The sequence below is a fragment of the Drosophila erecta genome, unplaced genomic scaffold (genome assembly GCF_003286155.1).
Source record: "Drosophila erecta strain 14021-0224.00,06,07 unplaced genomic scaffold, DereRS2 tig00000279-arrow-arrow-pilon, whole genome shotgun sequence".
Lineage (NCBI taxonomy): Eukaryota > Metazoa > Arthropoda > Insecta > Diptera > Drosophilidae > Drosophila > Drosophila erecta.
This window is the reverse complement of record NW_020825216.1, coordinates 245,875-264,836: the sequence shown is the minus strand read 5'-3', so window position 1 is coordinate 264,836 and position 18,962 is coordinate 245,875. Positions and strand designations below refer to the sequence as shown.

Here is an 18,962-nt window from a genome sequence, read left to right as displayed (position 1 = left end):
TTTTTATTGGTTTTGATTTTGTAGTCAATTAGGTTGACCGCAGTTATTGCGTACGAAGGCCAAACAGCTAAAACAAACCGATACTCAATGGCTTTTGATAGTCGTTGAACGTCCCTCGGTTGCAACGCAAGTATCGGGCTTTGTTTTTCACTTCTCAACAGCGTCGAGTGTAAGAAATACGCGATGTTAGATAATAATATAATAGACATAATGATACTCTTTATACACACATAACTTAGGAAAGAGCGCTCGTCATCTAGTTGGATATAGTCTACTACAAAATGGTTACGAATCCTACGATAGCACTATTCGTACAAACCGTTTTTTTTTTCTTTTTTTTTTTTTTTGTAAACAGATTGAAGGACTTATACTGGAACATACAAATAATGGCGTGTATGCATGGATGATGGCTAGATATTGGGATACACGTACTACTTGGTTTGGAGAAAAACTTGAAGAACTGAAACTCGAACCATACAGGTGGACTGGGTCCTGAGCTTTGCAATATCCGATCTGAGTTACCCTATCTAGTAGTCTAGTCTAAAACAGTCCGTGGACTGCTATGCGCGTGCTTATTAAGAAATCTTCTGGTAGTAATATGGACTCTTTGGTATTTGGAGAATACCCAATTGCAAGTAAAAATGAAATATTAAAATATTGATATATTTGTGGTTTAAGTACACAAGCTAAACGCGAAGATTCTTGCTAGTTCCATTGGTATTGGTGTTACCCGAGCTTTGGTTTGTGAAGACAACATATACAAACATACACTGATACGGCTTAACTGATTAAATATACATATATAAAATAATTATAGAAAATTAGGCGTAACTGGTAAGGTATTTCAGGTGGCAACTAGAAACTGTAGGTTTGCATTTCTATATCACAGATGTTGATTCGAACGCATTTTCTCTCTATTTCATATGCTTTTTATCAGTCACTTTTTGATTCGGTTGGTTTTTTCTCTTTTCTCTTTTTTCTTTTTTTTCTTTTTTGCCTCTTCTTTTCAATTTTTGTTTTTGGTTAGTTTTCGTTTTTGTTTTTTTCTTTTATTGTGTGGTTTTTGGCCCGTTTAATCGCGTGACTGTTAATTAGACAAGTCAGGCAAGAAAAACATGGCGAGAAACTATAAAATGCTACTCTTACATTCTGTTAAATCAGTGCACCTTTTTTGGTTTCATGAAAACAAACATGATAATAGAACAAACATAAGGGTAATAAAAATGCTCAGGTTAACAAAACAATCGTACAACACACATACAAAACAGGAATGGATCTGAAAACTTATGTCCTAAATGCTCTCTATTAGGACCATTTTAAATTTAAACATACACGTGGGCATTTTAAGTTATATACACTAGTAGGGGTAGATTATCTAACAAAGGTCTCAACCTGCTTTCTCTCTGTATCGTTCGGTATTATATGATCCTCCAGTATTTTAGCTATTTTGAGTCTTAAACTCACAAGGAAGGAAGATTTGTGAGCACAATGTCGAAATTTTCAGCCTAAACATCAATGTATTCGGAGTTTAGAAAGTGTTATGTAGGCAAAGCACTCGTATAAAATGCAACTGGCCTAGAAATGTCATTTAATTTATAGTATTCATCCCGCCCACCACCTTAAACCACACGTTGTCTCGGTTTTTCATAAACACCGTGAACAGTTGTGCAATACTTTATATGATACAACTATGTTGTGTACAAAATGAACGAAGTTCCACCAGGTTTTCAGGAAATTGTACTTATTACGTTCGAAGTCTGCTCTTGTAAGTAGGCAACATATAATAGGATAATCGCTAGACCTAACATACGAGTATATAGCTAAACACATATGTACGTATAATGATGGATCAGGTCGGTTTGAAAAATATTTAGTTGTTAAATTACTCACTTTAGCTCTACTGCACAATTGGTTTTTAGGAAAACATTTAGTTAAATTATTTTCTACAACATCTAGTTAAGTCTTACAAACTATTGCACAGCCGACCAGTTAAAAAGTTATGGAACACAGACAAGGCAGTTTTAATGGGTGATGGAAGAGGGTGGTACTATTTTCTTGAACATAGCTATACATGTATGTACGTGTAAGAGCCCAGAAAAATATCGGGAAATGTACGTACGAGTGGGTGGTATGTGTTTGTTCTTTTCGGATCTATAAGCTACATATGTTTCGAGATATTTTCAATCATCTAGTTGTATAAATGGACCTTAGTTAAAGAAACACACACAAAGTTAGCAAGAGAGACAGATAGAAAGATAGTCATAGAGAGCGTGTTTTTGTGGTAGAAAGTAGGGAAAGCTAGAGCGCTACAGTGTAACGCGACTATACGATTGTATAGGATTCAATGATCGAGATGGTAAATCCAAGAAAAAAAAAAACAAAAAAAAAAAAACGAAAATATAGATCACTACGATGGGACAATGATATTAGAGGTGGCATCTTGGCCGGGATTCCTATGGCAAAATGATGGTCCAATAATAGAACATAATATCGATACAACATTTGATAAATCAGGAATAAGATTACGAAGAACTTAAGTAAGCGAACGAACAGTTTGGTAAACTTTGAATTGAATATAAATGTTACTTACTGGCACTCTGCGGAAGTATGTTTACTTTCGTCCGTACAATGAAAAAATTTTCCATTGAACAATTGTACTCCAATAACAGAAAATATAAATTGAAACAATATGTACACGATTAGAATGTTAACAACATTTTTCAATGAGTTCACGACGCAATCGAACACGGCTTTCAATTTCGGTACACGCTTAATGGTCTTCAATGGGCGTAGTACACGCAATACCCGAAGCGATTTAATAGTCGATAAATTTTGTCCAGCGCTGCTACCGCTCATATCGAAACCGAAACTAACAGCAGCGCATATAACGACCACAGCATCCATAATATTCCAGAATTCTCTTAAATAGCTGCCAGGGTGCAGGATCACACCCAAGTCTACAATTTTCAGCAACATTTCTATCGTGAATACGCCGGTAAATGCATAATCGAAATAATTCAATATCTTGTTTCGGCTCGAGTTCTCACGAACGGGATCTTCGGCTGCTAATGCTATTGATGACATTGAGATGACAGCCATAATGAAGAAATCAAAATATGGTAAATTAACCACCCAATGGGCGCCGCGTCTTATGCTGTATAAGTCGTACGTTATCGTTATCGTTATCGTAATCGTTATTTTCATTTTGATTGTGTCGAATTCATCATCGGTAGATAGGTTTTTAAATTGTTTGCGTTTCATATATATAAATATACAGACATATATAGAGTTTGGTTTAATCATGTAATCAATTAGGATCATGGTCGTATTTTTGCATTCGGGATTGCGTCAAATTCGGTGGCAGTTTTTGTTTTGGTTTATTTTATAGTTTTGATTCGAAATTCGGTTTGGTGTGGGTAGAAAATTTCAAAGATTTTTGTTCATGTTTCAATATCAGATTCCGATTGTAATTTTCGCATTTTTGATTTTTGGTTTGTATTTTTTTTTTTTTGGGGTAACCGTTCGTTTTAATTGAATTTGTTGATGGTTTTCATTTTTTGGCATCGTTCCAATTTGTTTAGGTTTTGATTAAGTTTATTGTTTGTTTAAATTTTGAGATGAGTTCGTTGTTTAAAATGAATTGTTGTTAAGCAGTTTGTTGTTGTTTGTTCGCAGTGTCGATGATTTTTGAACAAAATTGTTGCAGTTTTTCGAGATGATTTTGTGGTGGTGGTTGATGGTTGATGATGAGGATAATTATAGTCAGATATTGTGGTTGAATATATTTACAAACACATGTCAATTCATTAATTTGTTTGTTTGTTTTGTGTGCAACATAAGATTGTAATCCAAAACAGGAAAAAAGGTAAAAAGAAAAGAGTATATTGCATCAGTAATTGATTAAGTAGTACTACGGTTATAGTAGTTTATCAGATATTAGAATATGTCATTGGCTATGGATGATATACGTAGTAACTAGAATAGGATACTGTACAATATAGATAGGGAATACTTCTATAAAACCCGTAAACACTTTTAATAACCTTGAATACCGGATCATGACTACAAAATGATCATGATGCCTTGACAAAACATAAAAAACTGTATAGAGAGTGTTCCAGTGGTCTTACTTACTCCCTAGCAAACGGGATAGGATCCTGGAAGAGACTCGATTAACTTAACTCTAGGATGGAACCCTATCTGATAGCACTACGATTGATGACCCATGACCATGAGCAATGGAAGGCTGATTGAGTTATGGAATATTTACGGATTAGTTGGTGATAGTATAAACATCGATGAGTAGGGCAGCATCGGCTTGGGACCCTCGGTCACTTCCTCCTCCTCCTTCTTCTCCTCCTCCCTTTTCTTGCCCTTGGACTTGCTGGGGGCGACAGCACCATCGCCGTTCTCGACATGGACTCCATCCGCCTGGAGGGCCTCCATCTCCTTCTCGAGCTCCTGCAGTTGTTTCTCTTTATCCTCTTCGACTTGTTCCTCTTCGGCTGCTGTAAGTTCTTGGGCATTCGCCAAATTATCAACGGCGATAGCCAAGAACACATTCAATAGCGTGTAATTTCCGAAGAGTACCAAAACGATAAAGTATCTGTCGAAAGAGCACCAAGAACACACAAAAAACAATCAGAGTTGAACACACTCAATTGTATCAATCTATTAGGGCATTAGCTCAGGAGAGGAACCTCCTCGATGATATGAAACTCAAAAGATACGTCAACGTGTGCTGGGAAATTCTTAAAAAAACGTAATCGGGTATTAATTGTACGGCATTGTGGGGTCTGTTTAAAAACTGAGGCAACTACGTTTGGTTTTGAGAAACCCATTCTTTTTTCTGTTGAATTCCTGTAAATAGAGATGAGATTGAGAATAGACAATGGTATAGCGTTTAGTGGACTGTACAGATTCATTATCAAAGGCCAAAGGTTCTCTACACTTACGGATTAATGGGTATTCACGATGAATGATATAGTTAGTGGGTGGCTTGATTGGCGGTTTAGTTGGACTTGCGCTTGCAGAATTTTGGAGCGTTAAGCTATCAAAATTCTTCTTCAAGCTCGAAAGTCTAAGGTCGATTGCACACATTAATGGTTCGACGTTCAATGAATTGCGAATATGCTCGCTTGGTAGCAGTTACATTATCATTTCGATTTTTAGGGATGGAGGGGCGACAAATTGAATCAAAATCCTAACGCTTTTGATCGAGATCAATAGGTTTTCCATTGTGCGGTAACTACATTTACATTAACATTTACATTTACTGGTACTTGTACTTGTTTGTTTGAGTTTTCGACTGGCATACATACAATGCACATGACAGAATGATGGGTACGTAACACAAACATAAACTTACATAGAGTAAATCATTCCTTTCTGCGCACCACCCTGAGATATGATGCCCTGGTACATGACCTCGTTCCAATCTTCGCCAGTGAGGATTTGGAATACAGTCAACAGTGCTATCGGGAATGTGTTAAAATTGGTTTCAGGCGTGCCTCCGGGCAGATTGAACTGGCCGCCAAACAACTGCATGCCCAGTAAGGCGAATATGAGGATGAACAAGAAGAGCAGGAACAACAATGAGATGATCGATCTCATCGAGTTCAACAGAGAGATGACTAGATTGCGCAGCGACGACCAGTACTTGGTGACTTTGAAGATGCGCAACAATCGCAGGGCACGCAGCACAGACAGACCGAACGAACCGCCTTTCACCTCGGACCAGATCACTTCGAATATCGAACCACTAATGACAACGCAATCAAATCGGTTGAACGACGACTCAAAGTAGATGCGGGGCCCCAACGCATACATCTTGATGAACATCTCCGACATGAAGAGTCCCAGGAAGATGAATTCAGCATAGTCTGCAAGAATAACACACGGATCACAAACATTATCCAATGGCTACCCATCGCGATACTTACACAGAAACTCCGTGAGGAACGAGGGCTGGCCGTAATGCTCGACGGCAACGCAGACTGTGTTCAGAAAGACGAGGACGATCACGAACCAGTAGAACCACTGCGTCTTTACCGTGTGCCGGATCCAGAAGCGAAACCTCTTCTCCGCCCGCCAAAATCCGGTACAACTTCCTTGAGGTTTGGAGCGCGTTTTGAGGTAACCTACAGATAACAGAGAACGACAGCCAGTCAGTTTAGAAGCCTTTAAATACATGGTTACATCTCCACCTATGATTACAATCAGGCTAGTGTGACCTTTGTTTAAATACGGGTGCAGTGCACTTCAAAACACTTTAAATAGCTTTTATATTTTTCCGTCGACTCTACTGTTTTGAAACGCACTGTTGCCAACAATTAATGTACTCAAATATAATGCGAAAGAGGTATGTTGTTGTTGATCTTAGCGATAGAGTATGGTTGACTATTTGTTATAAAGACGACGTTGTACAAGTGCGAATTTTATTGTTTTGGGTGGGCACTATCTCTATATAGATGTCACTTGGTCCTTGCGATTGCTGTCTAAAAGTATCTATCTAATGTGCTTATTTTCAATCACAAAAATCCCTCAGTCGACTTCTTACCCTCACTACCAGAACTCAAGTAATCAGTATCTTAGTTTTTGGAAAGTATGGGCTTTTGTTCGCGAAAGCGGGCGATAGTTATGTTTTAGTTTAATGATTTCAGTTTACTAGTATTTATGGAGATTGTATACCCCAGATACATATAATACCAACTACTTTCTCATATTTACACAAGTGACAAGTTTACACATATTTTTAAAGAGTTGCTGTACGATGAGAACAATGAATTAGTTCAATTCTAGCTAGTTTGTTAGCATATTAAATGGGGTTTTAACTATCTGACGCTTGTGCAGATTTTTCACTTGGTGAAAAAATAAATAATAATTTACTTACACATTTGGAATATATTCAAGGTAAGATTTACAATTTCGTTTGTTGTAGTTAGTTCAAACATAGAAATAAAAAATGTATTAATTGCATATCGAAGTTCCTTAAAATGCAATGCAATAGGAAAACTAAAAAGTTTAATTAAGTTGCAGCCAATTGTTTTGGTTTCGTTTATTGGTTATTTGGTTTATCCCATTAAGCATCCATTTCATTTCTTGGATTGTCTTTTATGTTGTGTTTTGTTAATTATAGACCTAAGCTCATCGAAAACTATTTAAAATATCTTTCTTACCATCGTCTCCATAGTCTTCCTCGGCTTCCTCTTCCTCCGTATCTGTGGACTTTGATTTTCCCAAGCTTTTCAGCTTTTTCCGCTTGGCAGCGTTTCGTCTTCGCGCTAAAGAGCAACATTTTGTTATAATATAGGTGCTATAATCTAATAATGATAAAACTCACCCTCCATTATGTGCATTTTCTCTTCTTCCGTTGTTCGCTCCTCGGCCAGGATAACCTCCTCTGAAATAGCATCAAAATCCAGTGATTGGTGAAGGGTCACAACAAGGAAATCGATTTGATCAACACATAAGCAGAAGGGATATATGTACATTATAGTCAATGTGGGTAGATGTTTATATATTGGGGCGGCATGAGGGATATGTGTCCATATTTCCATGATAACTATTTTAATTCTGAGTATATTAGGGAATTTATTCATTTTAAAATTTGGCAATGTATAGATAGGTTCGAGGGTTTCAATTTCTATGAGGAAAGGGATGCTAAAATGTGCCAAAAGTGCTGGCTATAAAGTAACATCTCAATACGTATATTTTATTTTTGTATCATTTTAAATATGTATGAATATATCGTTATTTTATATGAAAATGATATACACGATATCCAGTTAATGTATCTTTCAGTGAAGCAATGAAATTTCATGTTGGAAATTTTTTAGAAACATCAAATATTAAAAATCGCTGTTACAGTTTGGAAATAGAATTTGATAGTGATTATCGACCAGCTTTTGCTTATCTATTATAGTTTTCCTACTACCATTGAATTTAGTTATATAGCCATAGAAAAGGACCTCATTTTGGCATATACCTCGGTTCTATAATATATATGTACATATGGATGATGATGAACATGGGGCGAAAAGTGTTAAAATTTTTATGTTTGTATAATTGTGTATGAGAATTATCAATGTGTGTATATATAGATTTACAAACAAGAAATAGGGGTAAATACTATACCAGCTTTACAAATCCATTCAACATAGCCGTTTAACTCTCTTTCTAGTTGCTGCTGCCTTCTAAGTTTAAGAAACTCTTGTCTATTTTCTACTTTTTCTCGTTCTTTTGCGAATTCACTACAAAAAATAATTAAATAGAACGTGATAAACCAAAAAACAGGATTGATTGATTGCTAAAACGATCATGTATGCTTTGGTATAACAATATCAAAGTTCACACCATACTTTCGTCATTGTTTTGTACGAGTGTAATCAACGGAGAAAAATAAAGAAAAAATAATAAATGAAATGAAGAATATGCCAGTGCTTTTTAGAACACAACAAACGGGCATAAACAGAAAGTCGAAATAAAGTAACAGAAATGCAATTTATCACATATATTTATTGCGCCTCCCCGACGGGACCCTTCAATGAGGTCAAAAGTCAAGGAAAAATATATATAAAAGAAGGGAAATGTGTTAGATTATATGTGTGCATACAAGCATATAATATATAATATGATTTATTCGGTGGCGACAAATAAATATAGAGTACGCATGGGGTGATGATGCCATAGCATCATCGGGATTTCAATAACTCTGATTTTTCCCTGGTTCGCTGGGAGTCTGGGAGTCTGGGAGTCACTGAGTCTGGAGCGATGATACATTTTGATGGCGATAGTTAACCGGGGACAGAACATTGATATTGATAGGTGGGTGCACTGCTCTATCAGTGTATATAGTGTGTGGGGAGTGTACTATATAGCCGAGATATCGAGAACGAGAACGAGGCCGAGACTCAACAACAATTCACGAGTCCGCTGGCGGGGATTGTATATAACTGGAGGTTAAGATGGCTAACTGCGTTGAAATAGCTATGCATTTGGTTAGTTTGGTTTATTTGGGCTGGGGGAATTCAACTTTATCGCTATGGTAGTACGAATCGGGTTAAGTGTGTGGCAAAATGCAGAGAATATAATACGCATTACGCACTGCAGGGTAGATGGATAAGATTATTGGTTGGTTGGTAGAAACTATAGTGGGGTGAACGGCATCTCGCAGTTAATATTGTTAATTCGGTTCATTGGAAGTACATAGTAGTTGTATTGTATTGATGGTAAGTAAGTTTTGGGTACCAGAATTCTTTGCAGCCGGGGGAATTGCTTGCGATCTATTTAAGAATACATAACTAGCAGTAAATCAAACACGTTCTTTATAAACTGGTTAAGGAAGTATAGGTCGGAGTTTGCTTTTTGGTTTAATTAGATGGGTGTTTAACTCAATGAACTCGCTCGGATTCGATAGCATTAGCATACGAGTAGACTTATTGTTCTGTTTTTGGCCGATAATAGTTATAATTAGTTATAATTGCAGGTTGTGTTGTATGACGTTCGGGTTGATTATGGCAGTTTACTTGGTTGCACTTAGATATAGATCTAGTTGTATAAACCTGCTTGTGTGATCCAGTCAAGGTACGAGACCATTGCTGTCTGAAACATGGCCCGAAAGCGGCATTTTTGAAACTCCATGCGACGTTCGACACGATTTCGTTCGTTCGAAAACTCTCTGAATTCGGGAATACGATAGTTAAATGCATTGAACAAAATTTCGGAAAATAAAATATATATATAACCAAACGTACAAGTTGAATGCAAATCAAAATGACAGTATATCAAACACGTACATACATATATTTCAATCGTCCGGCCACAGGCGAAAATTTCAAATAATTTACAGCCAAATTGACTTTGATACTTTTTTTCTTTTGCACCCTGTATGCGCATGCACGTAGCTCTACGTAAAACCGATATATACATATGTATAATCTGGCAATTGGACACACTTTCTTTACATTTCAGCTTTACAAAAGTATTTAAATGCGTCATAAGAAACACTCGACGACATTCCATATCGAAGTGATCTAAACATATGTATGCAGTATTTGCAGATCCCATTTAACCAATTTTGTACTTGTACTTTTTTTCTCAACAGAAGTCGAATCGAAATCATAAGTAGAACATAATGTGAACTGGTGTAGAAGTGGCTGCATCGATAAAATAATGCAATTCGCGATCAACTTACCCACTAAGGACACCAAGAACTAAGTTGAGCATAAAAAATGAGCCTATAACTATAAGAGGCACGAAATATATCCAATTACATGCTGAACCTAAAGCGTCGTTGGTCTGCGAAGTAGATTCGGTTAGGATACAGCAATTATTAACTGGGATCAGTGATGACTGACCGAGTCCATAGATTTAAGTCGACTTACCCAATACAATATTGACGTCCAGCCCTCCATCGTGATACATTGGAATACGGTCAACATGGCAAATCCGATGTTATCGAAACTCGTGATACCTGAATTTGGTCCCTCCCACTTCTCCAGACACATGCTCGTGGTGTTGTTGCATACGAAGGAGCCGGTGGCCTTTTCCAGGACGTTGTCCGTGTTGCAAGGCGTCTCTGAATCGCCCTCCTTCACTAGTTTGTCTGCTCAGAAACGAAAGCGATTAGCTGCGATCGCGGGGTTATCATAATTGATTGGATATTACTTGGATCTTCTAAGCTATAACAAGTCTTATGCAGTGCGCCCGAATAAAACTCGAGTCCAATGATTGCAAAAATTACGATTGCAAACAACACCAAGAGACCGATTTGCAGTAAAGGTGCCATCGCCTTGATTATAGATTTTAAAACTACTTGTAAACCTGTTGACGTTGCCGTTCATCCGATCCAGAAACGATTCAGTTGATTGGTTGGTTGGTTGGAGAAGATGGACGTTGGATTAGAAAGCTGGGTATGCTGGGTATGTGTTCACATTTAGGACATGGTTGCCGCCGATACGGAGTGCTCCACGACAACCATGTGCCACAAACAACCATTCTAGTCAAAAAGAGTACGTTTCAAACGAAAATCGAAAACTAAGTGGTGGCATTCACTCATTATTTTCCACTCACTCGTACTAGAAATTTAATCAGTATCAAAAACAGTCTCATTTACGCACACTTAAGAGTCTGGAGCGGGTTTGGGTTTCAAAAAATCAAGAATGGAAAGACAACAACGACATGTAGAATTAAACAGAGGAACTACTCACTAGGAATTCCAGACACTAATTTTAAGGGCCGTAGCACACGAATGGCTCTAAGTGTTCTTAGGTCTACCTCGGGCCCTATTTGTGGGTACTGTGTCATGAATCTGTTTGCAGACGTTAAGCGATCGAAATGAAGTTATATATTGATTAGCGATACACAATGGATACAGATCAAAATATGGTAGATCACATAATCATAATTGCAATATCGAAATCATACGAGTACGTTCAAAACAAAAGTTCGTATGTATGGTGCAGCTTAAATCGAAACTTGAATCGAAAGCAAGAAGCAACTGAGAAGTGTACAAATTTAAATAACTTAAGTAATCCAGAGTAACGTTTAACGCGCGGTTAGTTCATATTTTTCGCACACACAATGGGTAACCCAAGCGAAAACGCAGAATAGTTTACCTCTGCTCTCCTTTCCAAACAATATTGATCAATATTTTCTGGCTTTTACATTTGTGGGAGAGCAAATGTAAACTATGGTTTTGGTCAGCTATGGAGTAGAATATGAGTTAGGGCTATAATATAAATATCAAATCAATCTATTGCTTATTACATACACACTGCTTATTCTAAGCTCTAGGTAATTTAAGTAATTCCTCCCTTCAACAGACACAATTTGTAATGTATAAAGTGAAATAATAAATTTAACACATCTACAATTGACTAAAACTTGGTCAGTCGCTCTATAGCTTAGGCTTTACACATAGATGTATCACTTATGTGCCAGCTATTATCGAAAATCAATAATGTTCGCTATTATTCTACCACCTTGAAAAGGGGGCTTATAGGTGACTTGCAAGTTGCGATCTATTTTAATTGAAATCGAATTGAAAGGTAGCTTGAGTTACGGTTAAGACTTAAGGTCTTACATATAAACATTATCACACGTGTGTAGTTATATAGAGCCCTTAAATCACTTATAGGTATCTAATTATTATAAAGCTAATATAATATTTTGTGAACAGAAATACAAATGGTTGTCTGGCTAGTCGAAATCACTACAAAACATAAAGAATATACAGCTATATATGTTTATATATCCATAAAAACTACCGAGCGGTAGCCACGACATGAATGTTTTTCAAAGTTAATAGGGTGGTTAAGCTCCTACATTCGTGGCCACCACTGTACATGAATTGATTTAGTTTATAAACCTACAAGATAACACATTGCATCCTACTGATGCCATCTATAGTTGAATAACGCTAGTCCTATTTTGTTTATAAGGGAATTTCACAACCGTGCTACCGTTTTTCTTTATATAATTTATTTAGTTTAAACACATCTTTATCAGTTTTGTAGAATATCGGAAGCTTGATCGAAATTTAAAGTGTCACAGAAAATATTTGATGGCTACTTAATATATAACTAATAAATATATAATAACACTATTTTAGCATCTAATTCTGTTTATGTTTATGGCGTTTTCGCTACTCCTATACCAATTAAATTCAAGGTGAAGATCCATGTAAGTTAACTAGCTTTTTCGAGTGTATTTATTTAGTTAATATATATGTTTACTGAAGAAACGATGTATTATCTGGCCTAGGTATTGGTAGTAGCAACTAATGGTTCTTTTGTTAGCAGATGGCTTACTTGGAATTCGGGATACGAGCTTCAGTGGGCGTAAAACACGAAAAGATCGTAACATACGCAGGTCAACATCTATATTGGCCTCAGCAAATATCGTCATGGCTCTGCAATTGGCATTGTTTATTGCCATTTCGAGTTCGTTACACGCATTTGGACATACGGGAGAATTGTTAATATAATCGCTTACTTAAGGTATATTTATGTGCGTTAGTTTAGGCAGAGGTCTTACCGCAAGACGGAAAAATATTAGGCACTTAATAACTAAATACATATCGTTATATAGAATTTATGGATTGTACAATTTAAAATTACAGCTTACAACTAAAATGGCATGTCCAATTCTTATTTCAGATCATGATGAATCCAGAAAAAGTTACTGAGTTTTTCAGAAGATTTGAATGAAACTTTTTCTTGGGATTCATTATGATCAAGACATGATACAGAGGTGAAATTGGTTTGTATTGAACAAAAAGATAATGCTTGCACGGCGTGGAGTTTTGAAATCGATATTATTTGAAAATAAAATTGGTGCATGTGTGTGGAAAATAGTTTGGTTCATTATTTACCCCGTAACTACAACGAAAAAATCCATGATGTTCCAAATATTCCTGAGATAGGAGTGTTTATGCAGAACAAGCCCTAAGGCGAGGATCTTGAGCGACGCTTCTACACAGAAAATGCATAAAAAATAGGCCTCCGTTTTTTCCTAATTCAATGGCCAAAACGTAAATCAGTCAATCCGTTCACTTCACCAATCCATCTTACCAATTTTTGAGCCAATACTGTCTTGTCGCCCCCCGGCAAGTGCTCCTCTAGTGCCAACACAACACAGTTGGCTATGATTGTCAATAACACAGCGTATTCAAAGGGCGGCCATTCTATGATGAATCGTGTGTACTTTCTAATTGGGTTATCCTCGGTTAGAATAAACAATGACGTCGGACCACCACCTGGTGGGTTTTCCTCTTTTTTCGGGCCACCCATTCTATCAGCTAAGCGATGGGCTCCCTTTCGACCCAAGTGCCCCCCGCCTAAGGAGTCCTGTTGATGCTCTGCTTGCACTACTTCCTGAGCCGCTTCCAACCTGTATGGAAGAAGGATAGGTTGTAAAATATTTATGTACTGCCTACGCAAATCAATTGGAGCTAGCCCTATTCATTTACTCGCGCTTAACGAATATTTAAATCAAATTATCCGCTTAACAACGACGACGCTAGTAACGCGGCTGCTAAGCTTCAATTTAAAAGTGGTTCTTAACTTTATATAATCAATTCTGGCATAATATGCTTACAGCTTTCTGAAATGTTAAATTTAATATAGAAGTGTTACTCATTCGGTCTTCACATTTTATAATTTGCAGACATTACAACGTTTTTGTTCGAATATGCCTGATTTATTGCGGTTTATAAATAATTAATAATAAATAAAGTTGATTATTAAGTTTAGATGATAATTGCAAGGACATATACCATGGTAATGGATTTTAAAAAATATTTTCCTCTAGGTCATAATTATCAAACAAAATAACATGTAAACGTTTTGAAATTCGTTGGTATAGCTTGAAAACGGATCCATCGAGTCAAAGAAACCTACAATGCTGAATCAGGACATCAAGCTATTGGAGTTCTGAATTCATAATACGTTTAATTAGATGAAGGTGGCACGTACCGTCACTGTATCCAATTTCTGATACTTTTGTAACGACCGCTCGGCCATAATTATATTAAACAAGGTCAACCACAATACGCATTTGTCGGGAGTGACACGCCGTCCGTATGGAGCGATAGCGGCAACTGGACATTTAGCTCGCGAGTCCGATTGACTGTTGCTGGTGATTACTGAAGGATGTGGAGGATGTTTGTGATGGAGGCTGAAGGATTCCGGGTGCGATTCCTTAACTTCCTGAACTCGCGTCCTTGTCCTGAATCCCTCGATCGTTCACTTCTGCTCGGCTATTCGTATGCTCGTATCCCTTTGCCGTTTTTAGCGCTCTTTAAATCGTAGTTTTTTATTATTATTTATTAGCTATTCCGCATTACCACTGTGTTATTATTGCACTTGAACTGAATATGGAAATACGAATACGAATACGATTAGACGGAAATCACACACACACACACTCGATTCGATTTTAATTGCAAGTGAAACTGGACAGATTTCGGAATCTGTTTTTTTTGCTGGCGGTGGTTTTGAGTGTTTCGTCGATGTTGTGCTACTTATTTTGCCAACCGATAATTATGATGCGCTCGGGTCAATTCAGTTCATGACCTATTGAAAACATGCTCTTACACTCGCGCACGAACATATACATACATATGACTGGATGGGAATGGGAATGGGTATGGGAATGTGGTTACTTGGGTGCATACAAAGTGCAAGGCTGGTATTACATTTCTACCCACTATGGGGTGTATCTATAAAGAAGCAGATCCACAGCATTTAGGATTGGCTATGGCTATGGACACGGTCTGCAGATAGATGTGGTTATTTCGGATATTGGTATAAAATTCCATTACTGGAACACGCCATGAATGAAAAACGTTAGGGGATGAAAAAGTCAGAGGCTGAGAGACTGGCACACATACAAATGCATGTGTATGGGCCAGCAAAAAAAAGCTCAATACACTTGCACACATACACGCACATATATACACGGGCTGTGGTGAGTTGCGAAACGGTGAGATTCCGAATTCCGACTGGAAGGATTTTGAAAATTTGTTTACCTTTTTCAGAGTATTCTTGAATTAACAAACCAGCCAATAACGCAACGGAGCCATTAACAAGGTTTTAGTTTCACAGGTGTGTTTGAGATAATCAAATGTTTTGATTTATTTAGCTGATAACAAGAATTGGCATTTGCAAATTTCAACTCTCTCCATTCCATCCACACACACACACACACATGCCGGCAGAAGCTCTCTCTCCCCCCCTCTCTCTCACACTCTCTCTCTCTCTCTTGGTTTCAACAATCACTGGGTCACACCGATAACGATAACATCGCAGCCACAAATCGCTTGCCTACTTTTAAGGGCCCATGTAAATCTGGTTGCTTTTGCATTTAAATTAACTATTGCCCATTGGGATGGGGCACTTTCAGATGCGCAAAGCAATGGCTTTTCTTTAAGCAAACATTTTGGTTTAAAGGGATTGTAGAAATCGAGCTCTCTTTTCCCTAGTGACGTCACCAAGCACAGTTGTCTGCAGTTTTTCTTATGTTGTCGATGTTTTTCGGAACCAGTTTGGGTTTTGGAATGGGCAGGAGCTATATATATCTGTATGTCTGACTACAATCGGGCCACAGTGAGACCAACGAACCTGTAATTGCCAAAAATAAACAGCAGGAATGACAAACTTGCTATCGCGGCCCCACAAACTAGCGCTGTTGTTATTTTTTCTGGAAATGTTACTCTTTTAATTGGGCTTAAAGGACCAACTGAAATTTGATATATCGTTATTCTTTAGTTACAGAGCACACGTCTACCACACTATTTGTTCATATGCTCGCATTCAAATCCGCATATTCGTATGAGCACTGTTCAAAGAACAGAGACAAACAAATTTTTCACTTCCGTGAAAAGAGAAGAACATTATGAGAATTCGTTTCCGGTATGGAAAATATATATATACATGTGTGCACGTGTGTGTGTGTGGGTGGGTTGGGAAATTTACGACCAGTAAATATTTGCGTGGGCTGGGAATATAGTTAATTTTAATATTAATTTGGGGGGTGCTTCCTGCTACATCGCCTCAATTCATTCACCTCGAAAGTGCGTGTACACGTCACAAAAATAAACGATATACCGATAGGGTAAAACACCCGAAAACTCCATATCTCCTTTTCCTTCAGCCTCAGCTTTAGCTTTGGCTTTAGCTTTTCCTTTCGCCTTTCCTTTTCCACTTGCCACTTGCCACATCCACTTCCACTTCCATTCACCGCAATATATAGCACCACCGACGCAACATTCCGCCCGTTGTGCTACCGACCCGCTGACCCAATCCCAACAACTATATATATGGCTATATGTACATATGTATATGGATGTGTATATGTGTGCGTGTGCGTTGGTGTGTGGTGCGTTCGTGGGGCTTGTTAACTTTAACTTTTACAACTGGTTTTTAAGAATAGCTTCGGTAATTGGGATTGGAAACGAATGTATATACATATGTATGTGTAGGTGGCTAAAAATAAAAATTAGATCTGGGTGCCTGGAGAAGCACAATCAGAGGTCGTTTATTGGCTTCAGTAAGCCCGAATAATGCTTTTCACTTGGTTTCCCGATTTCTTTTCTTGCTATTTTTGCTGTCCTCGCCGCCATTGTCGCCAATTCGACGTTTTGCCATTGAGTTTTTCACGATTTTCACGATTTTCCGACTATATTTCTTGTTCTTGGTTTGGATGTTTGTAGTGTTATTTTCACCACTCGACCCGAATTCGGATGCCAGCGAAATGTGGAATTTTCACAGCACTTTTAAGCCCGCATTGCGAGTGATTTGCACTTGATTTCTTAACACCATGCTTCGATATTCAGCCACAGTTTGGTTGTCGCATATTTGCTGATTAAATGGGTGAGCACGAGTTAAAAATAAAAAACAAAAACCGCTTCTACGGGAGCTGTCGCCACCGACTTTGTCTCACCAGTTGGACGAAAAACTCAACAAAACGCAAGACTTCAACTCGGCGACTTTGTATCACATACTACCACATCGCCAGGGCCCACACACACGCACAAAGGGCAAAAATATGGAAAAAAGAAATTCACCAGCCCTGCGCTCTGCGTCCGCCCGAAAGCTCAGGTCCAAGCTCCAGTTCAAGCTCAACTGGAGGGGTGGACACACTGGCCAGCAAAAGTGCAAAGGCGGCGCATGCGTGTCCTCCAAGGAAACCAGCTCTTAAGAGCATTACATTATTGAGCTTTAAGCACCGCTTGCTGTTCACTCCAATGACACAAAACAATCGAACTTTCGAGAAATCGGTGTTTCAGCAGCCTGGCTTTAATCGTACCCCTTAAATTGAAAAAAGAACAACGAAGTTGAAGCTACTTAGCCATCCTAAGAGCTTTTCTTTTACTCCACAAGGATGCTGCTTTACGACTGTTACAATATTTGATAAAGCTTTAAGCTCTGAAAGCGTGCAACCCCTAATAATGAAAACCATCCCTTTGTCAAATTATCGGTCATTTGTAAGCCCGGCTTTAACCAAATTTCAAAGTTTCAAAGGGGCTCTCATGTGTGACCTAATTAAGGAATATATACTACGTATATGACCCCTGCTCAATAAATTTACCCCTTTGTACATTTCAAAAAGCCTCATTAAAAAATATCGATTCAGTTATGCAGAACCGCAAAATATTTTTAAAGATCTATATCTATAGAAAGTTATATCCTGTAATGGTCTGTAAATTCAGTTTGCAGGTAATGAATTTGTACCCAGTTTTTACCCAATGCTGCTACCAGTTTTCAATACTTCTTTAGAGATCGAATGATCTTTTTAAGAGAATATTAAGTTTAAATGATTGATATTTGAGTTGGAGGTGGTACTTACATGAGGTCGCCTAGATTGGGTCGCGTCTGGACAAGAGCGAAGCTTTCCGGAGCCCGGCGCCTTTTGTTGGACCCTTGCGAGCCGTAGTGCGTGCTCCGCCGGATGACGCCATCGCCGATGATGGCAATATTGTCATCCAGGCCGTTGATGTTGCTAATAGTCAATCGCGCCATAGGAGATGAGCCCCTTCTGCGACGAGCTCCCACTCCGCCCAGCATTCTGGGAATCGGTGAATCGAACTTTGCAATGCGCGAAATATACTCCAAATATGGCCATTTCTGTAAAATATTCACTACCAACCGGTCACGTTCACAATTCAATGGGTTGCACTGGTCTGGGGATCTTCATCGATTGCGGATGTCCGGAGACGACGGGCCCAGAGCCCCGGGTGTGATGCACCAGCTGCCACGGTCCGGACGGAACTGATAGTCGATGGCTACCACTGCTGTCGATGCCCCAACAACCCAGCAAGATAGATAACAGCCCAGATGGCGATGACGACGATTGCGGCTGATGACGTGCTTGATAGTAGTCAGCATATGCGCAGTGCAGGCTGCCGCTAGTAATTAGGGTGTCCAGGTGTCCCTGGGTGAACGCCACTCAGACGGGCA

The 18,962-nt window shown here is 38.4% G+C and overlaps 1 protein-coding gene across 3 annotated transcripts in view; it reads right to left on the bottom strand.

Annotated features, from left to right (window-relative positions):
* Positions 1-17,581, bottom strand: part of LOC6551177 (voltage-dependent calcium channel type A subunit alpha-1) — a 51,287-nt gene extending 33,706 nt beyond the window's left edge. The window contains exons 1-15 of one of the 3 annotated variants that reach the window (XM_026983019.1): positions 17,446-17,581; positions 14,478-14,872; positions 13,575-13,893; positions 13,376-13,515; positions 11,211-11,311; positions 10,669-10,824; positions 10,386-10,606; positions 10,196-10,299; positions 9,564-9,679; positions 7,343-7,402; positions 7,179-7,283; positions 5,943-6,140; positions 5,369-5,882; positions 4,271-4,606; positions 2,591-3,154 (exon numbers count right to left, since the gene is read on the bottom strand). In XM_026983019.1, the coding sequence (XP_026838820.1) occupies positions 2,591-3,154; positions 4,271-4,606; positions 5,369-5,882; positions 5,943-6,140; positions 7,179-7,283; positions 7,343-7,402; positions 9,564-9,679; positions 10,196-10,299; positions 10,386-10,606; positions 10,669-10,824; positions 11,211-11,311; positions 13,376-13,515; positions 13,575-13,793 (2,834 nt within the window). In that variant the 5' untranslated portion in view covers positions 13,794-13,893; positions 14,478-14,872; positions 17,446-17,581. Of the gene's footprint in view, positions 1-2,590; positions 3,155-4,270; positions 4,607-5,368; positions 5,883-5,942; positions 6,141-7,178; positions 7,284-7,342; positions 7,403-8,136; positions 8,253-9,563; positions 9,680-10,195; positions 10,300-10,385; positions 10,607-10,668; positions 10,825-11,210; positions 11,312-13,375; positions 13,516-13,574; positions 13,894-14,477; positions 14,873-17,445 lie in introns of those variants that run through there. The other 2 variants (XM_026983018.1, XM_026983020.1) reach the window with 2 other exon arrangements.
* Positions 17,582-18,962: the final 1,381 nt, after the last annotated feature.